The following is a 22,823-nucleotide window of genomic DNA, read 5'->3' as shown; positions in this document are numbered from 1 at the left end:
GCCCGGGCCCTGGAAACCCTGGTACGAGTTATGATTTTCTTGCAGGCACTAAAAAGTCACGTAGCCCCTAGGGTCCTAGATATCTGGGAGCAAGGAGGTGGGGGGCGGGGGACGGGAGGAAAAGAGAGGGTTAGACTAGATCTAAAATTACGGGATCCATGCCCAGATCCCCACCTTCTCTTTACGCTGTTTTCAGTCTGGGGGCTAACCATCAAGACACAGTCTCGTACTTTACTGAGGTAGCCTCTGTAGACGGAGGCACTTGCAGGGTACCCAGGAAGACCAACTTTAGGAGTGGCCAGGCGCCGTGCGCGGCCTGCGGGCTCTGGTGAGAGAGAGAGAGAGAGAGAGAGGGATCTGTCGGAGCATGCGCATCAGTGACCCCAGCTGCGCGCCGCGGCGGCGGTAGGCGGAGGCGGGTTCGGCGGCGGCTACGGGGAGCGATTGGCTCTGCGTAGGGAAGGGCGGTTCCGCTTCCGCCGGACACCGGAAGTTGCTCTCCGCCCCTGTCAATGGGCCATGGAGAAAGTGGCACTGTAGCGTCTGAGTTGTGAGACCTGCGGGGCCGGCGGCCATGGAGGCCGTGCTGAACGAGTTGGTGTCTGTGGAGGACCTGCTGGTGAGGCCCGGCTCCGAGGGAGGGAAAAGGAAGATTCGGAGGGGCGGGCCCTGAGGAGAGGGGTAGGGGCCAGACTCTCCTCCCAGCATCAGTTTTGCCTAGAGAAGCCGAACTACGGCTCCCGGCAGCCCCAGTAGCGTTCGGCTCTTGCCCAGAGGTTCCACTTTGCCCCAGAGCCTAATGGGAGTTGTAGTTTCCTATGCCACCACGCCTCAGACTCGGGGCCTGGAGTCTGACGGGTGCTAAGGTTCTCTCAGAAGCTCGAGGTCAGGATGCGGGCACTTGATTTTAAGTGCTCCTTCAGTGGCGGGGGAACACAGCGACCACCGTAAAGTTTCACGTATTACTCAATCCGGCACAGCGCTAAGTCCCTTGTAGGGGATGTCTCAATCTTTGTAGCTCTAACAGGAAATAGGCAGGTTTATTACGGTTTTTTCCTTCAGATAAGATAGGGTCCAGACTAGGCAGGGTGGGGCTGAGAGAAGCAGTCTCCGACGAGGGGCCGCGTGGGCTGGTCTGTTGTTGAGCTGTTCTGACAGCCTGTTTACTGTTCAGGCCAGCCTCCCAGGGTCAGCTGCTCCGGGAGCGGTGCCTGGGGCCGCCACCAGGTGGCATCTCCACTCGGCACCACTAGGGGGAGGGAAGCAGAGAGGGGAGGTGCAAGGAGACAAAGGAGACGACCCGGCAGTAAGAAGCGGAATGCCTGGGTCCCAGAGATGAAGATTGCAGGACTTGGGGTACCCCATGGTCGGGTACCCCAAGACCCGAACGGGGGGTGTGGCAAAGGAGAAGATGGGTAACAGGGACACCCAGGTTCTGCTAGAGTTCGGCTTGCCCCCTTCGCTTCTAAATGACTCCTCTCCTGTGGCAGAAATTTGAAAGGAAATTTAAGTCTGAGAAGGCAGCAGGCTCGGTGTCCAAGAGCACGCAGTTTGAATATGCCTGGTGCCTGGTGCGAAGCAAGTACAACGACGACATCCGTAAAGGCCTTGCTCTGCTGGAGGGTGAGGTGCTAGGCTGACTCCCCAAACGCCCCTTCCCAACTTGCCATCGTCATCCTCTGCCACCATTGGCCTGGTTTGCTCCCTCCATCTCCAGTGTGGGGGTCCTTTTTCAACATGGGATCTCAGAGTACAGTTATCTTCCAGTAAACTCACTGCAGGAAAGGGCTATACTTAGTCTGACTTCTCCCAGTGTGCTTTTGGCTACTTGCTACCTCATTGGTGTTTTGCCAGACAGTCATAGCATGTCAGTCCCCGCGGGACTTTGGTGATCTGGTCGTCTAGACAGAAGGAAAGTGACTGGTCTCAGGTCAGACAGCTGGTTAATTAATGGCTGAATTGGGACCAGAAGCTCCTGTCTTCCTGTGTCCCAGTCATGTCTGCCCCCACACCTCACCATGTTGCTTATTTAGCAGCTATTGTTGAAAACCTTTGGGGGGAGTCGTGTAGAAGTCCAGAAGACCATCCTCAAAACCTGGGAGCAGATGGTGTTTTTTTGATCAGAATCCTGTTTCCTTTAACTTTGGATAGGTCACCGTTTGTCAGAGGCCACAATACTTGACCTTTAAATTTCTCTGTACCCCTTTTCTCTTGGTCAAGTAATGGTGTATAAACAATCACTATACTAGCCAAAGATGCCTGTTGTAAATCCATAAAAGTAAGAATCTTCCTGAATGCAAACCATCTCAGCCTCCGTTTGTGTATTTCTCAGGTTTCCTGAGAAGTAGGACACAGCTGGAGAAGTGGTCTCTAAACATTGCCAGTCTAGTTGAGGAGACAGACAGATGCTTGGGAAGCTGTATAAACACCTGCCAACTTAGCAACAAATTCTAGTGCACAGAGTACAGCTGAACACGTAACCTTATGGGAAGTCACTGACCTTAGAAAGTTAGGTGGGATCTTTCAGGGAGGGGTAGTTGAAGGCAAGTTTGGAGCTGTTTTTTTAAAAAGAGAAGGTGTGAAAACTTATTTTGAACACTAGTCTGGGCAGCAAGCAACTGGAATAGAGATGCCTTTGGCTTGTCCAGTGCCCTGATTTGCTTTTAGTTCACTTGGATGAACCAGAGTTGACTGGAGTGTTGATATGTGGGCTGCATACACCTCAGTGTTGGCTGGGGTTCATGCTGCCCCACGGGTCTGGCTAGGAAGCCTGGAGTGACTGGAGCTGAAGTGGAGGCTCAGGACAGTGAATTTAGGGAGTGGAGGGGGTGTCTGGGACACGGGCACTAAGAAGGAAGAGAAGGGGTTTTTACCCTTTTCCTTCTTCCCGACTCCCCAGAGCTGCTGCCCAAAGGGAGCAAGGAGGAGCAGCGGGATTACGTCTTCTACCTGGCCGTGGGGAACTACCGGCTCAAGGTAAAGCAGAGCGCTTCCTTCTCCCACTCCCTTCCACCCCCGCCCACCCGGATGGCCAAGCACCCGCTCATCTCTCTCCTCCAGGGTAGAGCCCAGGCCAAAGAGGGTAGTAGGCAGGGGGTGGTGTTGGGTACAGAGGTGCAAGGTGAAAGCAGGCCAGGACACTAAGGGAAGGCGAGAGACAGAGGATCTGGGTGCCTAGGGTGTGGGGAGCAAAGTGATGTCAGCACTGGGGTGCAGCCCCAAGCCTTGGGCTGTTATCTCCTTCAGCTTATCACCCCACACAGTTGGGGTGGTTTGTGGACTCTACTCCTCTGGGTGGGGCTGGAGCGAGGGAGGGGGTGGAGGGAGAGGGAGGAGTCCCAGGGCCAGCGGAGAGAAGGCCCCTCTGATGGGCAGGCGGAGGGATGGAATTCTGAGGGGGGGTGTGTTGTTTTCCCTGAGTGCAGGAATATGAAAAGGCCCTGAAGTATGTGCGAGGGCTGCTACAGACAGAGCCGCAGAACAACCAGGCCAAAGAACTGGAACGGCTCATTGACAAGGCCATGAAGAAAGGTGAAGGCCGTCCTCTCTTCCCCTCTGCCTCCCTCCACTCCCTGCCCTCATGTTTCCTTGGCCCCCAGCATCCCCGGGTCCCTCTCCACTCTGTTAACTTCTCTTCTGTCCCCCGTGCCTGGGCCTTCTGGTCTCTCTTCAGATGGTGCCCTCCAGGCAGTTCCTCCTCAAACCCTCTTCTTTCCCCGGCCCTCAGGGGCCCTCACACCAGGACTCCAGGGAGACAGGCACGTCTTCTGCCAAGGAGCAGCAGGCTGTGAGGTGGTAGCCCAGGTCGCCACAGGGACTGGGTTTGGCCTCGTGACAGTCTCCCTTTTCCTCTCCCCAGATGGACTAGTGGGCATGGCCATCGTTGGAGGCATGGCCCTGGGCGTGGCGGGACTGGCTGGACTCATCGGACTTGCTGTGTCCAAGTCCAAATCCTGAAGGAGACGGCATCCCTGCGTCTGTGCAGGGACACGTGGGAGCCCATGGAGGACACTGGAAGAGCGCCCCACCCCCCCGGCCATCCCTTTCTTCTCCTGCACCCATCCCTGTCCTCTGTGGCCGTCACCCTCTCCCCTGAGACCTGTCACCTATCCCCAAATCATGCGCTTGGAGATGAGTGTAAATAAAACTGGACTTGGGCTTGGGAACCTCTTGTGTCCATGTTGAGAAAGGGGTGGGTTTGGTTGGGCCCAGGAGGTCAGAAAATGGAATATATGACTAAGCTTACGGGGGTCACACATGGGCCCTTCCTGCTCTGCACCCTCCTACTCCTACCCCGGAGGCTGCTGTGGGGTTCTCCTTTGTCCACCAAGCTGCCCAGACCCCACACCCTTCCTTCCTTCCCCCACCACTAGCCATGTCCTTGAGCAGTGGCAGGCCAGCATAGGGACGTGGCCTTTGCACAGCCTTAGAATCCTGACAAAAAACAGTGACCAGAGGCGGGAAGGGCAGAGCTGAAGGGACAGGCGAGACTGATGTCTCCTCTGACCCACTCAGCTGCCTCTCAGCATGGAGTTTTCCACACCAGGGAGGCCCCACTCAGCTTCCTCCAAAACCTCCACCCTTCCCTCCCTTTGTCCTGCGTCCTCCCCTTCCTCCTCCCTGTCCCTCTCCTTAAGGGGCGGGGGGACTGCCGGGGGCAAGGTAGGGGGGGAGGAAACGGGCATTTGGCATGGAGTTGGCAGAGGTCATGGAAGAGGTCAGGAACCCAGGACATCCCAGTTGCAGAGGAAGGTCGGGACCCAGTCTCCACCCAGCCGACTTGGCCTCACACCCGTCACCCTGTGCCAGGCTCAGCCTGGGCCTGTCTTGCTTCACTTCATACCTCTCATTCCTTATCCCCGCTGGGGGGACAGGGGAGGAGGCACCTGTGGGCAGCATGGAGGAGCCTGGCACAGGGAGGAGGATGGGGACTGCATCTCAGCACAGTGATGTCCTGTGTGACTGCCTGGGTGTAGAATGGGCCCCTTGGGACTGAGCCCCAGCCACCCCCGCCAGAAGAGAACCGGACCTGTCCCAGCTGTGGCCTCAGGGTGGGAAATGAGACCATCTCTGCCAGGACAGGTGCTCAGCGTTGGCTTGGGGTGGGGACCCGGAGGTTTCTAATCTGTCATAATTAGTAGAGCCGGTGACGGTTCTGATAACTCTGAGCTGTTTAGATTATCACAGGATCACGTCCTGGGCTTGTGATTTATCCCACTTAGGGCCCCTTTGGCAGCAAGATCAAGCTTTTTGCCGAGAGTCAAAGATCAACCCAACAAGGGGAGAAATTTCAAGTTCAGGAAGTTGGAAGTTTGGATGAGAACAACCCCTGGTTGCCTCAACCTGGGCCTTGGACACCCAGGGCATTCACCAGGTACTGAGCAGTTCATACTTGCAAGGAGCTTTGATCTGTGGTCACAATTCTTAACAGAACCTACGAAGTGAGGAGTAATAGTTCTAGTTCATGGAAGCAGAAACAAGCTCAAGGAGCTCCGACTTCATGCCCGTGTTGCTTTGGTAAAGGATAGGACCTGGTTTGAATCCCGGTTGGTTGGATTCCAGAGCCATGGGTTCCCCCAGATTTCCCATTCCCTCATTCAACCTTACTCTTCCTTGGAGACTCAACCCCGAGGTCTTTGCGTTTCTTGAGCTGTTCTCACCAGCATTCAGGGAGGGTGGCTCAGCTGCCTTGATCCTTCCCCACCGAAAGGTGCAGGGGACCTCTCCGTGTTCAGTCTCGGTCTCTTGCCTCTCAGCCGCTCCCTCTTTCCTTGCCCCTCTTACTCCATTCTCTGGCCCCCGATGAAAGCTGAGTCAGAGCCGACGCTTCCCCTTGGCTCCCAGTGCCTCCCATGGGAGCCCCTCCTTGGCGGCGTGTCCGTTAGTCACTCCCGGGTAAGTCCTCTCCCCCCACCCTCAAGGGGCGGGGAGCCCAGGGCAGCCCAGAGGCCAGGGGGGAGGGGGTGGACTTTTGGCCCGTTTCGTTTATTCCCTCCATCTCGTCAACAGCTGCCGTGCGCGCTTGGCTCATTCCTCTGACGGACCTGCGGGGAAGCGAAGAGACCAGGGGAGAGGGCAGGAGACAAACCGGAGCCGGACCTGGGCCACGGAAGAGGCCGAGGCTGCAGCCTGCCTCCCTCTCTTTCCCTAGCCTGCCTGAACCACCCTCCTTGGCCAAAGCCCCCTCAGATCCCCCGGGGCCCAGCCCCTCCCCCTCTCTGGGGCCCCGGGCTCCCCTTGGGGCCTGTGTCCCACCATGCCGGTGGCTGTGGAGATCTTCGGCTTCTTCCTCACAGCCGTGGGGCTGCTGATGCTGGGGGTGACTCTGGCACACAGCAGCTGGCGAGTGTCCACCGTGCATGGGAATGTCATCACCACCAACACCATCTTCGAGAACCTCTGGTACAGCTGTGCCACTGACTCCATGGGAGTCCACAACTGCTGGGAGTTCCCGTCCATGCTGGCCCTCTCTGGTACGGGCTGGGGAGAGCCGAAGGGAGCAGAGGGAGGCGGGAGGCTGGAGAGACCCCAGGGAGGGTGGGTGCTGCCTGTGGTCGGACCTTGGGCACCATATAGCCAAGGGAAGCCAGATGCAGTGAGGAGACCTGCTTCCTGCAGCCAGGAGTGCTGGGGGCATCTCTCTGGAACTGCAGCAGAGGCCGTGCCACATGTGGCCCCCTGCTCTAGCATGCCCCTGTCTTTGTGGCTACAAGTGCGGGCACCGAGTCTAGAGTGACGGCCCCAGCACCTGCCGTGGACCTGCTCCGTGCCTCAGGCCTGATCAAATGAGCTTCATTTGACCCATCTGTTAAGACTTGGGGTCAGAATAGCACTGGTTCACTGGGTGGTCATGAGGATTATGTGAGATGGAATGTGCAGAAAATGTTAATGTGAGGTTGGTGTCTACGTTCACTCAATCAAATCCAGCACTTTAGTTTTGGGGTGAGAGTGCTGGGGCTCGTGGGGTGAAGAGGAAACCCCATCTGGGATTCCTGGGGGTTGAGATACTTAGAAGTCTCAATAACTGCACCAGGCTTGCACTGGGGCATTGGTCTCACTGCCATGGCGAGCTCTAGAAGGCTGTTTTAAATGGAGTCCTCTTGCCCGTCTCAGTACCCACTGTAGTCAGGGCTGTGTGTGCATATGTGTTTGGGGTTGTTAGTGGGCTGGAGCCTACAGCTCTTTGGGCCCCAAAAGGTCCTCCCTGGTGGCTGGAGCTCACGTTGTGAGCAGTACCCATCACTCCCCCACCTAGGGAGTCCTTCAGTCGGCCCCTCACCAGGCCATGAGGGGATGACCAGGAACCCAGTGCACTGCAGCTCCCACGCCCTCACTGGGGTTGCTGGAGCCATCGTGCCCTTCCAGGTCCCCCAGCTGCAGGGGCCAGGTGGCAGGGGAAGGAGCTGAGGCCAGCATGCCAGGAAACTGCCTCCCCGAGTATCAGAGATGCTATGAGCCACTAGGGAGTCTGGGTGGGTCTCCCCTGCCCCTACTATTCCCAGGGTCTCCTGAGGCAGCTACAGGGGCTTCATGCTCTCAGCCCATCCAGGACACCCCCCCAAAAAAAAAAAAAACTTCTATGAAAGCTGAGTACAATCTGGGTCAGGCACCAGGATCGGACATGAGAATGGTGGGTGGGCAGGAGGGACATTGGCTGCAGCCGCTCAGCAGCGTGGTGTGAGGAGGGGCCCCACTGGGATTGCTGCTAGAAACCTCTCATGAGTGTGCACAGAAGACAATGAAGGACGGAGACGCAAGGGTGAGCGAGCCGAGCGGGGAGGGCAGAGAGCACGCAGCTGTCCAGGGATCAGGTTGAGGTTCCAGGCATCATTAGTGCTTCGCGCGCACCATTTTAGTGCTGTTTACACTGGCAGCATTAATGACCTCATCTTCCAGAAGCACGAAAACTGCATGGTGACCTGCCCTGAGCCACCCAGGTGGCTGGGGGTCTGGAATTCAGAGCCAGCCGATACTTCGTTCCCAGGCTGGTTCTGGTCCTGGGAGGGGTCCTGTCCCTTATTCACACTGCAGCCACGCAGCTGCTTATGGACCCTTCAGTAATATCTCCTTATCTACAAGAGCTCCCTGGGGATCAGGAGCTGGTCTGCCCAGGTTGGGGATGGGTGGGTGGGTGGATGGATAAGTAGGGGGAGAGGCTGGGGGAACTCCAGAGGAAGTGACGGGGAAGGAGAAAATGCTCCCAGGGAACTTTGCCCCTCCTCCCTGCCCCCCAACCCTGGGCGACTTCACATCTTCCTGGCAGGGGCCCAGCCTTTCCCCTTCAACACGGGTGGCACTGCCCCACCCAGGGAAGGGGTGCAAGGTCCTTGGGAGTACTTAGCAACTGTCGAAGACCTAGGAGGAGGAAGGGGGCCCAGAAAGGGAGCTTCGGCTCTGAGGAAGGAGCATATGAGCTAGACTTGCCTCACACCCCTCCTAGGCCCAGGTATCCCACCTTCCAGATTAGAAGCTGCCACTGCTGCCCCCTATCGGTCACTCCAGGAAGAGGCTCGGTTCAGGATGTCAGGCACTGTGCTGGGCATTAAATGGGACCTCCCAGATGTGAGCCAGGGGAGGGGTGCTCACAGAGTGTAGTGTCTGTAACACCCAGCAGAGCATGTTATGCTAAGTCACTTCAGTCGTTTCCTACTCTGTGCGACCCCATAGACAGCAGCCCACCCGGCTCCCCCGTCCATGGGATTCTCCAGGCACACTGGAGTGGGCTGCCATTTCCTTCTCCAATGCATGAAAGTGAAAAGTGAAAGTGAAGTCGCTCAGTCGTGTCCTACTCTTAGCGACCCCATGGTGGTTCTCACTAGTGGTAGTTTTTTGACAATGTCTAGAGATTTTGATTGTCCTGTCTAGGGGGACTGCTGTTGACATCTAGTGGGCAGAGGGCAAGGATGCTGCTGAATACCCTACGATGCAGGGACTTCCCTGGTGGTCCAATGGTTGAGGTTCCGTGCTTCCACCACAGAGGGTCGCCAGGTTCGATCCCTGGTCGGGGAACAAAGATCCTACATGCCAAGTAGTGTGGACAAAAATTTAAAAAAAAAAAAAATCCTGCCAAAGAGTATCACCCCAGGACAAAGCATTATTAGCCAAAGTGTCTAAGTGGCGCTGAGCAGAAGCCTTGTAACAGAGGCAGAAGTGAAGTGCACCTGGAGGGTCGAAGGGTGCGGAGGTGAGCTCCTGGGAAGGAGGGGGTGTGACCCCTCAGGCTGACCCCTCAGACTGATGGGGCCCGAAGGGGAAGGAGAGGATTTGAGGGCTTCTAGGGACCAAGACCTGAGCAGGTTACATTAGGGGCTAACTCTGTCACAGGCTGGAGAGCAGGTGGAGGGGAAAGGGCCGGGTCTGGGACCCATGGCTGCGCCCCGCCTCCCCAGGGTACATCCAGGCCTGCCGGGCGCTCATGATCACCGCCATCCTCCTGGGCTTCCTGGGCCTCTTCCTAGGCATGGTGGGGCTGCGCTGCACGAACATTGGGGGCCTGGAGCTCTCCAGAAAAACCAAGCTGGCGGCCACCGCAGGAGCCCTACACATCCTGGCTGGTAATCGGGGGAAGTCATGGGTGGACCCTGCGCTGCAGTGGGAGGGGGTGGTACTGCAGTGGGGGTGGGGTGGGCAACCCAGACCCAGGGTTGCCTCACCTTCCCCTTTGCACTGACACCTGACCCCTCTCCCTGCTCACCCACCCTCACCCATACTCACCAAATCCCTTGGTTACAAATCAGTCCATCAGCAATGTTTCTTGAGCCTGCACTAGGAGCCAGGCATGAGCGAGGTGTGGGAGGGAATCCAAAGCTGAGAGTTTCTGCCCTCCAGAGCTTACAGTCTGGCTGGGAAGATCAGAGCTAGGACGTGCACGCACGCACACACACACACTGTGCACAATAACAGTACCACAAGACTTGCCATCCCTTATCAATTTGCAAAACATATCTGTGCACATCCCCTCACAACACGCCTCTGAGATAGGGCAGGTCTTGTCCTGTTCTCCAGATGTGGACATAGGCTCAGAGAAGCCAGGTGGCTTACTGGAAGACACAGCCCCGGGGGGCGGCCAGGCTGGACCAGTAGTCCAGGGGCCTGGCTGGCCTTCATGCACTGAGCCGTAAGACCCAGGAAAGGGGTGTCAGCGCAGGCAGGGCTGATCAGGGAAGACTGCTTGGGCTTTTGAAGATGGGTAGGAGCTGGAGCAGATTCCTAGTGCGGAAACTGTGGTCCAGGCACTAGAGGTAGGAGGGACAGGGCAGGTGTGGGATAAACAGGGAAGAGGGGCTGAGGAGTAGAGTGGGATAGTAGACAAGAAAGATGGGCTGCAGTGTGTCCTGGGTGCTGGATGGAGCAGGCTGCCTTTTGACGTAGGAAACAGAAGTGAGGAGCTGGCGAGAGGAAATGAAAGGGATCCGATGAAGCTTGCTCTTGGACTTGATGCCCATGTCCCTTCTCTGGGCCACACCTTCCTCCGCCAGGCCTAGCTGGGTTCTCCGGTTCCTCCCCCAGGTATCTGCGGGATGGTGGCCGTCTCCTGGTACGCCTTCAACATCACCAGGGACTTCTTCGACCCCTTGTACGCCGGAACCAAGTGAGTGTGGGGGACAGCGGGTGGGTGTGGGGGACAGCGGGTGGGTCTCAGTGCGACTCCTGAGCTAGCGCCGCCTGCTCACCATCCTCGTCCCCAGGTACGAGCTGGGCCCTGCCCTCTACTTGGGCTGGAGCGCCTGCCTGCTTGCCATCCTGGGCGGCATCTGCCTCTTCTCCAACTGCTGCTGCTCTCGGGACCGGGACCCCGCCACCGGGTAAGGGAGGGCGCGCCGCGGGGGCGGAGTGCGGGGCGAGGGCCGCACCTCCCTCTGACCAGGTTCTCTCCTCTGCCAGCGTCCAGCTTCCCTACAAGGCCCCCGTGATACCGGCCGCCAGCCTCGCTGCCCGCCTGCCCGCCGCAGCGTCGGATGAAGAGGGCGACAGCAGCTTTGGCAAGTACGGGAAGAACGCTTACGTGTAGACAGCTGGGCCTGTGGACCCATTCCCTTCCCACTGCCCCCAGTGGAGAGGGGTCCCTGGAATACCGGGGCTGCGGGCGCGGGCCCCTGTTCCAGGTTATCAAGTTCAGGGCCAAGCCACGCTTCAGGCTCCGCCCCCTGCCCGGAAGCCACACCCAGCTCGGGCCTCAGGCCCCGCCTTCCCATGGGAGCTCCGCCCTGGCTACACCTCTTTCCTCTGGTTCTCCGGATCCTCTGCAGCCAACAATCGGCCTCCTGAGAACTCATCTGTGGCCTCTGAGGCTGGGCCCTCTTAACCTTCTGAATCTAGGTTCTGGGCCGTTAAGCGGGTGGAGGCGTCCCCGAGTGTTTGCAGTCTGTATAAATTCATGCATAAATAAACTTGTGAACTGTTCTGGGGTTGAAGGTGTCATGAGGCAGTTGACCCAGCAAGGGGTGGCTGAGGCGGCACCCAGGGTCACTTCAGTTCCTGGACCCCAGGCTGTCACCTGTCCACTGCCTTTGGACTGCCCCATCTGGCAAAGGAGGAAAGGAGTTGCAAGTAGTTTGTAGAGTGTGGCATTCTCACAACTACTGATAAGGCCCAATAAGCAGCAGATAAGGACCGGAATAGCAGATACCCTCTGGCCAGACTGATAACAAGTCATTCCTTTTACTCTGGACCTTTCTCACAGCTGTACGAGGAGATGATTGGTCTAGAGTTTCTTTACCTGGACCTGAGAGTGGATATCACAAGTTGACAAGCCTTTTGAAATGGTGTCAAGTCAGCCAGGCCTGGAGCAAGTACATTTTTCTGGGGATGGTTCAGTAACTTCCAGAAAAGGCACTGGAGGTCTGTTCAGAGGCCTGTGTATTGGTGGTGTGTGTGTGTGTGTGACTGAATGGTATCCAGCTCAGACATGGCTACAGTGCCGTGGGCATGCTTGGCATAGGCCCAGCCAGCACTGAGCAGAGCCAGTACACAATTAAGGCAGGAAACTGAGGCTGAGGGAAAGAAGCCTGGCATCCAGTGTTAGGAGCAGAGAGCAGGGTCTACCCTGGCACCCATCCCGTCGTGCTGCGTACAGCAACGAGTCCTTGGTGGCGTGGCACTTGACCTTCCTTTGATCCCACCTGCTCACCTGCACTGACTTTCTCCTGGGATGTAGAGACCTCCCACACCTGCGTTCTAACTGGGCCCTCTCTCCTGAGCTTCAGAAGTCGTGCAGCCCTCGAGTGTTGTCAGCAGGCTGGGTGAATTCATCACTTTCCCCCAAAATCAGTTTCTGCCAGGCCAAACTCTTGAGTCTCACAGATTGACCACCTCAGTCCTCTCTGGCTGTTCCCTTCACTTCCTCTTCACCACCTCCCCTCAGCTGGCAGCCAAATCCTATCAATTCTCCATAGAGCTTTCCACTTCCACCTAGTTCTCCCCCTTGTCCCGCCTGTGTTGGGTCCAGCCCTCATCCCCAGACTCTAATGTTAGAGAAACCCCCTAAGTGAGCTTTGTGACTCAGTTCCCTTTTCTCCCTATTCATCATCCTGCCCTGGCAGCACCCTGGTGCTGCAGGAAAAAAAGACAATTACACCTTGGCATGCTGCCTGGCCCTAGCCCAACTGTTTAAAAAAAATTAATTTGGCTGCATCGGGTCTTAGTTGCCACACTCCACACTCGTGGGCTCTTTACTGCAGCAAGTTGGGTTCTCTCCAGTTGTGGTACACCACCTTAATTGCCCTTCAGCATGTGGGATGTTAGTTCCCCGACCAGGGATTGAACCTTCGTCCCCAGCATCGGCAGGCAGATTATTAACCTCTGACCCACCAGGGAAGTCCCTAGCTTGCCTTTCTATCCCCATTTCTTACTATTCCTCCATACGTCCGTGGTCTCCCAGCAAGCTGGACCGCTCACGTGGATACACACATGTGAATCAGGGCTTCCTCCTGGGCTCCACCCAGAACACATGCTTCCCGTGCTATTCCCTACATAAAGGGTTCCCTGGCCTATCCCTGCCCCTTCGCCCCACACTCGGCTTTCATACCATTTGTGGCTGTCCCCAGGCCAAGTCCAAAGTCCATGTGGAAGGGACTGTACAGAAACAGAGACACTGGGAAGCGGGTTCCACGCAGGCCCTCAGTGTAACAACCTACAGGACAGGCCCTGGGCCTCGTGATGCTGACCTGCCTCTTCTCACCCCTTCCCCCTTTCAAGAAAACCAACCTGAGCCAAGTTTCACATTCAAGCCTTGACTGCGTGCCTTCATATGACCATGGGGTTAAGTTTTGGTTTCTTTGTCCATCAAGCAGGGTCACATGGCTATAAAGGGCTATTGAACTACTTTTTAACCCTTTTTAACATTATTTTCTTCTTTGCTAGAAGCTACAGAAGCAAGATCTGGTGAGTTCCCTGCCCTCAGAGAACTCACAGACTGGAAGCAGACAGAAATGCAGACAGCTAGTTACCATGTAATGGGCAAGGTGCTACGGCTGCTTATTCCAAGAAGCCTCTGGTTTCTGAGGAACTGGCTACGAAAAAACTCAACAACAAACTGCTTAGGTCTTGGGCAATGAAGTCAATAGCTGAGCACTCACTGAACACCAGGCACTGCGCCTGGTACAGTCTTTAGTCCTCTGATTTCTGGAAGGTGGCTGTAACAGAGTCGGAGAGGCAAAGTGATCTGTCCAACCTTGTACGCAGCACTAATAATTAGTAGTACAGCGAAGTGAAAGTGTTAGTCGCTCAGCTGTGTTCGACCATTTGCGGCCCCATGGACTGTGGCCCACCAGGCTCTCTGTCCCAGGGGATTTCCCAGGCAAGACTACTGGCACGGGTAGCCGTTTCCTTCTCCAGGGGATCTTTCTGACCAGGGATCACCCACATTGCAGGCAGATTCTTTACCATCTGAGCCACCAGGGATTTCCCAAAGACCCAGGTGTTTCCCAAGGTGGGGACCAAGTCTCCACTAGTACATAGGAAGCTGGCAAAAACTGCTCAAGATTTTCCTTGAGGAATTATAGTTTTAAATGAGGGTCTGGAGATCCTTCCTAGAAAAGATCAATAAATGACTTGTAGAGCCAGTCACCATGAGGAGGCCCCTGGGATCCTATCAAGGCCAGCAGAGGAAGACTGAGTGTGTCGGAGTAGACAAATCTTATACCATGCGGAACAAAATATCAGTACACTTAGAAAATAAACCAAGGAGACTGTGCCGACTCAGCAGCAATCCAACAGGAAATCTGAAGCAGGTGATCACAGTGAAGCACAGGAGGTGTTCCTCAGCCAAGAAATAGTCTTGTCTTTTTTTTGGTCACACCGTGCAGCTTGTGGGATCTTAGTTCCCTAACCAGGGATCAAACCTGGGGCCCAGCAGAGTGAAAGTGCCGAGCCCTAACCACTGGATCGCCAAGAAATTCCCTCTATTTTCTTTCTTGAGTGCACTTCTTGGCAGAGATGAAAGTAGAAAGGTTAGGATCCAGGGAGGTTTCCCTGGATGAGAGCAAGATAATTAATCTAGGCCAAAGAGTCAGCAGCCAGCAGACTGAATTCCTGATGTCCCCGTTACTATTGCTGTCCAACCAACCATCCCAAGGCTCAAAGGCATAAACCGTTTTACTGTACACGTGGATCCTGTAGGTCAGGAATTTAGAGCAGAGATGGCCAGTGTCCAAGATGTTGAGGACACAGCTAGGAAGACTCAAATGGGTGAGGGTGACTTGATGTCACAGGAGTGAAGCAGCTTCACTCCTATGGTGGAAGCCTGGGCTGGGAAGGCTTGAAGGCTTGCTCACCTGGACCTGTCAATGGGAGGACCTGCACACAGGGGGCTTCCTCACAGCATGGTAACTTCAGGACGGTTGGATTTCTTACAAAGTAGCCGAGGGCTCCAAAGGCAAGTATTGAGGGACGGGGCAGAAGCTGCACTGCCTTTTACCACCTGGCCTTTCATGTCCCATGATCACTCTTCTACAATTGTCTACTGGGCCAAGCAGTCGTAAGTCTGACCAGATCCCAGGGGAAGGGGACCAGCAGCCACTTTTTGATGCTTGAAGGATAGTAAAAAATTTTACAGCCTTTTCTGAAAACCACCATGCTGAGGACTGTCTCTTAAACCCTGTCCTTACCACCATTCAACACGACGCTGTCACCCAACACTACTTGCCCAACCACCAGTCTCCAGAAGAAAGAGCAAGCAACTTCCCAGGAAGAGACTGGCAACACCTGGCGAGAAAGTCCAACCACAAGGAAGTCCCCAAAAGCGGGGAGAAGAGCCTAGGAAGGCCCCTGACACCAGCCTGGCTGGATCTCATGAATACCTTATTGAAATCACCTGTGTCACAGGTCTTTCCTACGCATCTGCTTTGCTATGTTGCAACAAGGTACTGAGCCTCAAGACAGCAACTCCGAGGCGTTTTCGAGCTCATGGCTTATAATCCACTTAGAGAAGGTGTGGGTGTAAGAAGCTCTAGTGCCACAATGTTATATTAATAGCATCACGGTCACCAAGAACAGAGGCCTCTGTACCATGAACTCCCTGACGCTTCCCAGAAATGTCTAGGTTTTCTCTACTACTACTAATTTCACACACCACAGTCCATGATAAGACAGGCTTCCTAAGGACAACTCAGATGGGTGGCACCAAGGACAAGGGCCCAGTCTCTCCCCTTTGGGTAAGAATCAGAGACAAAGACAGGGCTGGCTCCTTCTGTGTTACCCTTCTACATCCCCGTCCCCAGCCCTCACTCCACTTCCCCATCACCAGTCCTGGGACTCAAAATACACTCAGAAGAACTAGAGAAACAAAATGCAAAAAAAAAAAAAAAAAGAAAAGAAAAGAAAAACTAGATCAATAACCAAAAAAGTGACAAAAAGTAGCAGCCAAGAAAAGCAACGACATAGGGGTGGCGGAAGAATAGGACAGCATCTTTCTTGGTCAGGGACCCAGAGGGGCAGACGGTGGGAGGAGTGATTGACAGGTAGGAGGAAAAGACACAGAGCAGCGAGTTCAAGAAACAAGGGACCCACCAGCCTCACCCGCAAAATCCCACAGAACCACCTGGGCAGGCTCTTCCTCGCACGGGACCTTTTATTACAACTGCACTCCGAGGGCTCAGGCACCGCCCTGCCTCCGGCCCTGGAAGTGAGGCTGGTCTCCCTGGAGGACAGGACATGGGCTTTGCTGGGCTGCCCTCCTGGTCCAGGAGGAGCGTCTTTTCCTTCGGTGACGCTCTCTCCAAGGCTGGGCAATGCACAGGGCCTTCCTCTCTGGGGATGCCCAGAGTCACACAGTCCACTTCAGGCACCTGCGGGCAGAGGAAGCCCTGGATGAGCAGAGGGTCCCTAGGCTGCTGGAGGGAGGAGGGGGAGGGTGTGGGCCGGGGGAAGGCCCCTCTCACCTGGTCTCCTGGTGGGTGCCCAGACAGCGCACAGTACAGTACCGGGCACCGCAGCTGACACAGGTGTAGGGGGAGGGGAAGCCGCAGACAGCACAGAAGGGGCGTTGGGGCCGGGACGGGGGTCCCGCACAGGCCGTCAGGTAGTTAGGGCCCTCGGCCACGCTCAGGTTCTGCAGAGACAAGGGGGCGGGGCCGGCTCTGACTGCTCCGCCCACCCAGGGATCCCAGCAGGTGCATCCCTGCCCCGTGGGGTCTTCCCTGCCAGCTCCTCTCACCTGCTCCTCCAGCAAGGCCTGAAAGTTTTTTCGGAAGCGGAGTTTAAAATGATCACCTCGTGTTTTCTTCTTTTTCTTTCCTAGACGTCAAGGGTGATGAGTTACTTGGCCCTCACCCAGGAAGACACCAGCTTCTCTGCCCCACTGTTCCCAATGCCCCCGTGTCCCTTCCCTGCCCAGGTGCCTGCCAGGTTCTAAGCCGGCCTCTCTCTACCATCCTTCCCCGCCTCCACTTCTCCAACCCGAGCCTTCCTCCATCTCCACACTCCTGATACCTAGAGCTCCATGTCAGAGCCGGAAGCGATCTCAAGGGCTCACCTGCCCTGGCTTCTTTATTCTATACACAGGAAAGGAAACTGAGGCAGAGACTGGGAGAGGGCCTGGCTCAAGGGAGCCAGAGGAGCTCGCAGGCCATCCATCCCCCAGCCTGACATCCTTACACAGCCCTGACCCAGCCAGGCTCTTCCCTCTTCCTGCAGCCTTGCCTCCTGGACCCCCCCTTCCACTGCCCCCCGCGGCACCCCCTTCCTCCTCCACCCGCCTCACCAGTGTCTGCGTCGTCATCAAACTGAGGCAGCCGCTTGCCCAGCTGGGGGAGGCCCGCGTGGGGGTCGTCCTGGAAGTTGTCATTCTCCAAGGCCTCAAGCTGCCTGTTGATGCGGCGCTGCCGGGCTGCCCGGTCCAGCACCCGCCGCTGTCCAGGGTCCTGGGAGCGAACTAGATGGGATGGGGCCACAACAGTTACGGGAGCAAAGAGACGCTGGGCAGCCTCGGCTCTGGGCCGTGGGTGGAAGGAAGATGTCCAGGTGTGGGAGCCACAGTTCTCTGATCTCACCCTAGTCCCCAAACCCTTGGCCCCTGGATCTCCTCCCAATATATCGCCCATTCTGGCTGCTTCCTTCTTAGCCACCTAAGACTGCTGTTTCACTCATTCATGCCTGGTTTCCATCCTTTTGGCCCCATCCTTTCCTCCCAATCCCAGACCTGGGCAGTGAAATGTCTCCTGGAGACCTCTCGTTGCTGGCAGAAACCACACAACCGTGCCGGTGGAGACCGCAGTGCACTTGGGTTTCCCAGGCGCCACTGGGACCTTGATGCACTCAGCCTTTATGCACAGCAATCTTATTTCCCACCTCAAAGGACAAGCCACCATGGAGAGATGCTATTCCATCAGCCCACCCTCAATCATAACTGCGTGGGTACCCCCGTCTCCCTCCATTCCAAGTGGATGCACCCACAAGTCCCACTGCTAAACCCAAATCCTTCACTCTGAGTTCAAGTCTTCCTGTCCCTTGCATCTTCAACACCCCCCATCCCCCACTCAACTGGTACTCTCCCCTCCATAGCAAAACCTGCTGAATTCTCATGTGTCTAACTTCACAGCCACTCTGCTGTGAGAGCACAGTCCATGCGATGTTTTATTTCCCTACCTCTCTTCCACTCCAAACTCACCCCCAGCAAACCAACTCCCACTCTAAGGGAACCAGTCACACTCAGGACAGCTAATGTAACTGATAAATGGGTGTGAGTTCTGGTTGCTCCACCAGTCAGCTGTCCCAAGCTAGCAGAAGTTGGTTTGTGAGGTTTAAGGAAAGAAGCAGTTGCCATAACATAAAAGTGCAAAGTGATGCAATAAGTGCTGACGTAGAAGCTACAGCAAGAACGAGCTAAGGGAGTTCCCTGGTGCTCCAGTGGTTAGAACTCTATGCTTTCAGTGCTGTGTGCCCAGGTTTGATCCCAGGTTGGGGAACTAAGATCCTGGATGCTGCATGGTCTGGCCAAAAGAAGAAAAATCAGAAGAGCTAGCTAAGACAATTAATGAAGGTGGCTACATTAAACAATAGACTTTCAATGTAGACAAAACTGCCTTCTATTCGAAGAGGCCATCCAGGACTTTCCTAGCTAGAGAGGAGAAGTCCATCCCTGACTTCAAAGCTTCAAAGGATAGGCTGGCTCTCTTGTTAGGGGCTCAAGTGGCTGATGACTTTAAGTTGAGGACAGTGCTCATTTACCAGTCTGAAAATTCTAGGCCCTTAAGAATTAGGCTAGATCTACTCTGCCTTTGCTCTATAAATGGAACAACAAAGCCTGGATGACAGCACATTTGTTTATAACATGGTTGACTGAATATTTGAAGCCTACTGTTGATACCTACTTCCCAGGAGAAAAGATGCCTTTCAAAATATTAATGCTCATTGACAATGTACCCAGTCACTCAAGAGCTCTAATGGAGATGTACAACAAAATCAATGTTGTTTTCATACCACAACAAACTATTCTGCAGCCCACGAACCAAGGAGTAACTTCGATTTTCAAGTCTTATTATTTAAGAAATGTATTTCATAAGGCTGTTGCTACCATAGATAATGATTCCTCTGATGGAGCTGGGCATAGTCCATGGAAAACCTCCTGGAAAGGATTCAGAATTCTAGATACCATGAAGAACATTTGTGATTCATGGGAGAGGGAAAAAATATCAACACTAACCAGAGTTTGGAAGAAGCTGATTCAACCGTCAAGGATGACTTAGGAAATAACTGCAGATGTAGTGGAAATAGTGAGAGAACTAGAATTAGAAGAGGAGCCTGAAGATGTGACTGAATTACTGCAATCTTATGGTACAATTTTCATGGGTGAGTCAAGAAAGTGGTGCTTAAGATGGAAACCACACCTGGTGAAGATGTTGTAAAGATTGTCGAAACAACAACAAATGATTCAGAACATTACATAACTTAGTTGATGTAAAACCCTGGCAGTGGTAGGGTTTGAGAGGATGAACTCCAATTTTGGAAGAAGTTCTACTCTGGATAAAATGCAATCAAGCAGCACTGCAGGCTACCGAGAAATCCTTCATGAAAGGAAGAGTCAACTGATGTGGCAAACGTCACTGCTGCCTTATTTTAAGCAATCGCAACAACCCCCGAGCCTTCAGCAACCACACCCTGATCAGTCAGCAGCCATCCACACTGAGGCAAAACCCTCCAATAGCAAAAAAAGTTACAATGTGCTGAAGGCTTAGATGATGGCTAGTGCTTTTTAGCAAAAAGTATTTTTTAATTAAAGCACACACAGGGACTTCCCTGATAGGACAGTGGCTAAGACTCTGTTCTTAGAATGCACGGGGCCCTGGGTTCGAACCCTGGTCAAGGAACTACTAATAGGTCCCACATGCCACAAGTGAAAAATAAAAGATCCCACATGCCACAACAAAGACCCAATACAGCCAAATAAATTTTTTAAAAACTGTTTTAATAAAGCATATATATTGTTTTAAGACAAAATGCTACTGCACACTTAATTGACTAGTGTAAACATAATTTTTATATGCAATGGGAAATCGAAAAATTGGTGTGACTCAACTTTATTGTGATACTCACTTAATCACGGTGGTTGAGAATCAAGCCTGCGTATCTGAGGTCTGACTGTACTAATCTCTCTGCATAAATGGAATCCTTTGATCTTTACATCAACCCTATGAGACAGGTATCACTACCATCACTATCATCCCCAGTTTACTGGAGTTCAGAGGTTAAGAAACCTGTCCAAAGTTCACACAGCTAATAAGCAGCTCCTGGGTCAGAATTCAAACCCAGAACTGCCCAGCATCAAAAAAAGTCCTCTTGATCACTGCACTATACTGCCTCCCTTCCTAGTACCAGGCGGTGCCCTGGGTTCTGGGAATATAAGCAGAGTTTAACATCAGGTGGGGGATATAAATGATCGAATCAACAAGCATGGTACAGGACAGTATACACTAGGACGGGGAAGTGCAAAGTTCTAGGAAACACACAACAGAAACACATAACCTATTCTTGGGGTGTGTGTCAGTCACTCTGTTGTGTCTGACTCTTTGCGACCCTATGGACTATAGCCCACCAAGTCCCTCTGTCCATGGAATTCTCCAGGCAAGAATACTGGAGTGGGTTGCCATTTCCTTCTCCAGGGCATCTTCCCAACACAGGGATCGAACCCGAGTCTCCTGCACTCCAGACAGATTCTTTACCGTCTGAGCCACCAGGTCTTGGGGTAGCCAGGAAGATTTTCCAGGGGAAAGTAAGTCTAGGTTGAGGCCTGACTGATGGACAGAAGTTAGCCTGATTGGAGGAGCGGAAGGTGTCTTAGACTTTGGTACCAGGATGAGAGAAGGCCTGGATGAAAGACTGCAGTGTCTTCAATACATTTTTTAAAGTTCTATATGGCTGGTATTATAAAGTATGTAGGGGATATGAAGTCAGTGAAGTTGTTCAGTCTGTCCGACTCTTTGCGACCCTGTGGACTGTAGCCCACAAGGATCCTCCATCCATGGGATTCTCCAAGCAAGAATACTGGAGTGGGTTGCCATTTCCTTCCTCAGGGGATCTTCCCAACCCAGGGATCGAACCCAGGTCTCCAGCATTGCAGGCAGAGGCTTTAACCTCTGAGCCACCAGGGATCCCTTCAATGAAGTCAGGCAGACCATTAAGAATATTACCTTTATGTGTCTGTATGAATTTGGATTGGGGAATTATATTTTATTTTTTGGCTGTGCTGCAAGGCTTGTGGCATCTTAGTTTCCCAACCAAGGATCGAACCCAGACCTCGGCAGTGAAAGGTCCTAAGGGTCCATTCCACTAGACCGCCAGGGAATTTCCTGGGCTTGGATTATGGTGAGGGTGACAGAGATCCAGTGAGGGGTTTTAAGAGGACATGACTGGATTCATTACAAGTCAATCTGGCAGATTGCTCCCACCCTCATCACTTTTTATCTGGATTACTCAATAGCTTCCTAACTGGCCTTCCAATCTCTAGACCTGTGCTACACAATAAAGCAGCCACTAGTCACATGAGGTTATTTTCGTTTAGATGTAGACTAATTAAGATGTAATTCATTAAAATGCATGCAATTTTAAATTAAGCCGCATTTCAAGTGCTCGATAGTCACAGGTGGCTATTTGGCTGCCATACTGAATATTGCTGATTAAAAACATTCCCAACATCCCAGAAATTTCTACTGGACAGCATGGCTGTAGCCCCTCCAATCCACCCTTTGCACTAAAGTCCTTTTCTAAGAGATAAATTTGTTGCGTCAATCCCTGCATTAAAAGTCCTTGAAGGCTTTTCACTGCCCTCTCCATAGAGTTTAAACTCGTCAGCAGTGTTTAAAATGCCTTTCAAGGGGACCTTTCCCTTGTCCCCCAGCCTGTCTCTTCTCCACAAGCCCGGGAACTGTGAACTTGGTTTCCTAAGCGATCTACGTTTTCTTGCTCTCCTACCTTGGCGCGTGTGATTACCGCTGCAGGGAAGGAGTCCCCACGCACTTGCACGGAGCGAAACCGTAACTTTCAAGACACAGTCCAAGCGTTTTCTTTCCCTCCAAGCCTTCCCTGTCCTCTCCTTCCCAGAAGTTGGGCTGGATGCCACTCCTCCCTGAGCCCAGGAGCTTTGCATCCCTCTACCATAGCACGTATCACTCTGAAACGCAATGGTAGATCTGCGTGTCCGCCCCGCTCCCGGAAAGCCAGTTCTTGGATGCGAAGGATCTTTCTTCTTTCTTCATCCCCAGCGCCCGGTTTGCAGCAGGCATGAATAAAACGTGAACAGAAGGGAGCTGCCCCGGGTTTAGGGGCCTGTCAGTACCCGAGCGCCGGGGGAGGGATTTGAGACTAATAACCGGGTGAGGGAATCCTAGGCCAGGTTCGAATCTGAGAGGAAGAGAGTGGGCCAACAGCCAGAAGATCACTTACCCGAAGTTTTCTTCTCCACCATTTCCACAACACAGCTGCAAGATGGGCCTACTGCGCACGCGTGCTAAATCTCTTGCCGTGGTCCGGGCATCATGACTTCCGGCGACGAGTGCTCCTGCGCGTGCGCGGAGTCATCCCACAGGTTTTTGACTAATTACGCGGTGTTCCCTTGGAAACCAGAAAGCTTTCCGCCATATTTTTTACGGGCAAATCTACTTCCTTCCTGTGTGCGGCTGTGTTATTTCGGAACCCCCGAAATGGGTCATTTTAAAGAGACTGTGCCAGCGATCTTTCAAGAAACGTCATTTTCCTTTGGCCCTTCCGAACGTAGAATCATCACAGAGGCAGCCCCTGGAGCCCCTCCCCCGGGCCGTGGAGATGATGGGCCAGAGTAGCGAAAGAAAATGGGCAGGCTTAAGTGCAAAGTCCGAGAGGATCCTCTGCCA

At 54.0% G+C, this 22,823-nt stretch overlaps 3 protein-coding genes across 4 annotated transcripts; 2 read left to right on the top strand and 1 right to left on the bottom strand.

The window, feature by feature from the left end:
• Positions 1-461: 461 nt before the first annotated feature.
• On the top strand, positions 462-4,166 carry FIS1 (fission, mitochondrial 1). The gene is made up of 5 exons (XM_005892806.3): positions 462-619; positions 1,491-1,623; positions 2,900-2,976; positions 3,426-3,531; positions 3,860-4,166. Exons 1-5 carry the CDS (start codon positions 575-577, stop codon positions 3,955-3,957), a joined length of 459 nt encoding a protein of 152 aa, XP_005892868.1. The 5' UTR covers positions 462-574; the 3' UTR covers positions 3,958-4,166.
• Positions 4,167-5,116: 950 nt separating this feature from the next.
• Positions 5,117-11,403, top strand: CLDN15 (claudin 15). 2 transcript variants are annotated; one of them, XM_005892805.3, is made up of 6 exons: positions 5,117-5,895; positions 6,010-6,473; positions 9,390-9,554; positions 10,510-10,591; positions 10,689-10,805; positions 10,885-11,403. In XM_005892805.3, exons 2-6 carry the CDS (start codon positions 6,257-6,259, stop codon positions 11,009-11,011), a joined length of 708 nt encoding a protein of 235 aa, XP_005892867.1. In that variant the 5' UTR covers positions 5,117-5,895; positions 6,010-6,256; the 3' UTR covers positions 11,012-11,403. The 2 variants fall into 2 exon arrangements, with proteins under 2 accessions (XP_005892867.1, XP_070219014.1); XM_070362913.1 differs by having other exon boundaries at positions 5,117-6,473; positions 9,459-9,554.
• Positions 11,404-16,044: 4,641 nt separating this feature from the next.
• Positions 16,045-22,533, bottom strand: ZNHIT1 (zinc finger HIT-type containing 1). The gene is made up of 5 exons (XM_070362915.1): positions 22,378-22,533; positions 17,201-17,371; positions 16,655-16,734; positions 16,380-16,549; positions 16,045-16,286 (listed from the first exon to the last, which is right to left on the bottom strand). Exons 1-5 carry the CDS (start codon positions 22,397-22,399, stop codon positions 16,265-16,267), a joined length of 465 nt encoding a protein of 154 aa, XP_070219016.1. The 5' UTR covers positions 22,400-22,533; the 3' UTR covers positions 16,045-16,264.
• Positions 22,534-22,823: the final 290 nt, after the last annotated feature.

The sequence above is a fragment of the Bos mutus genome, chromosome 25, assembly GCF_027580195.1.
Source record: "Bos mutus isolate GX-2022 chromosome 25, NWIPB_WYAK_1.1, whole genome shotgun sequence".
Classification (NCBI taxonomy): Eukaryota; Metazoa; Chordata; class Mammalia; order Artiodactyla; family Bovidae; genus Bos; species Bos mutus.
Note: the sequence above shows the minus strand (reverse complement) of the source record. Positions and strands in the feature narration are given on the sequence as shown.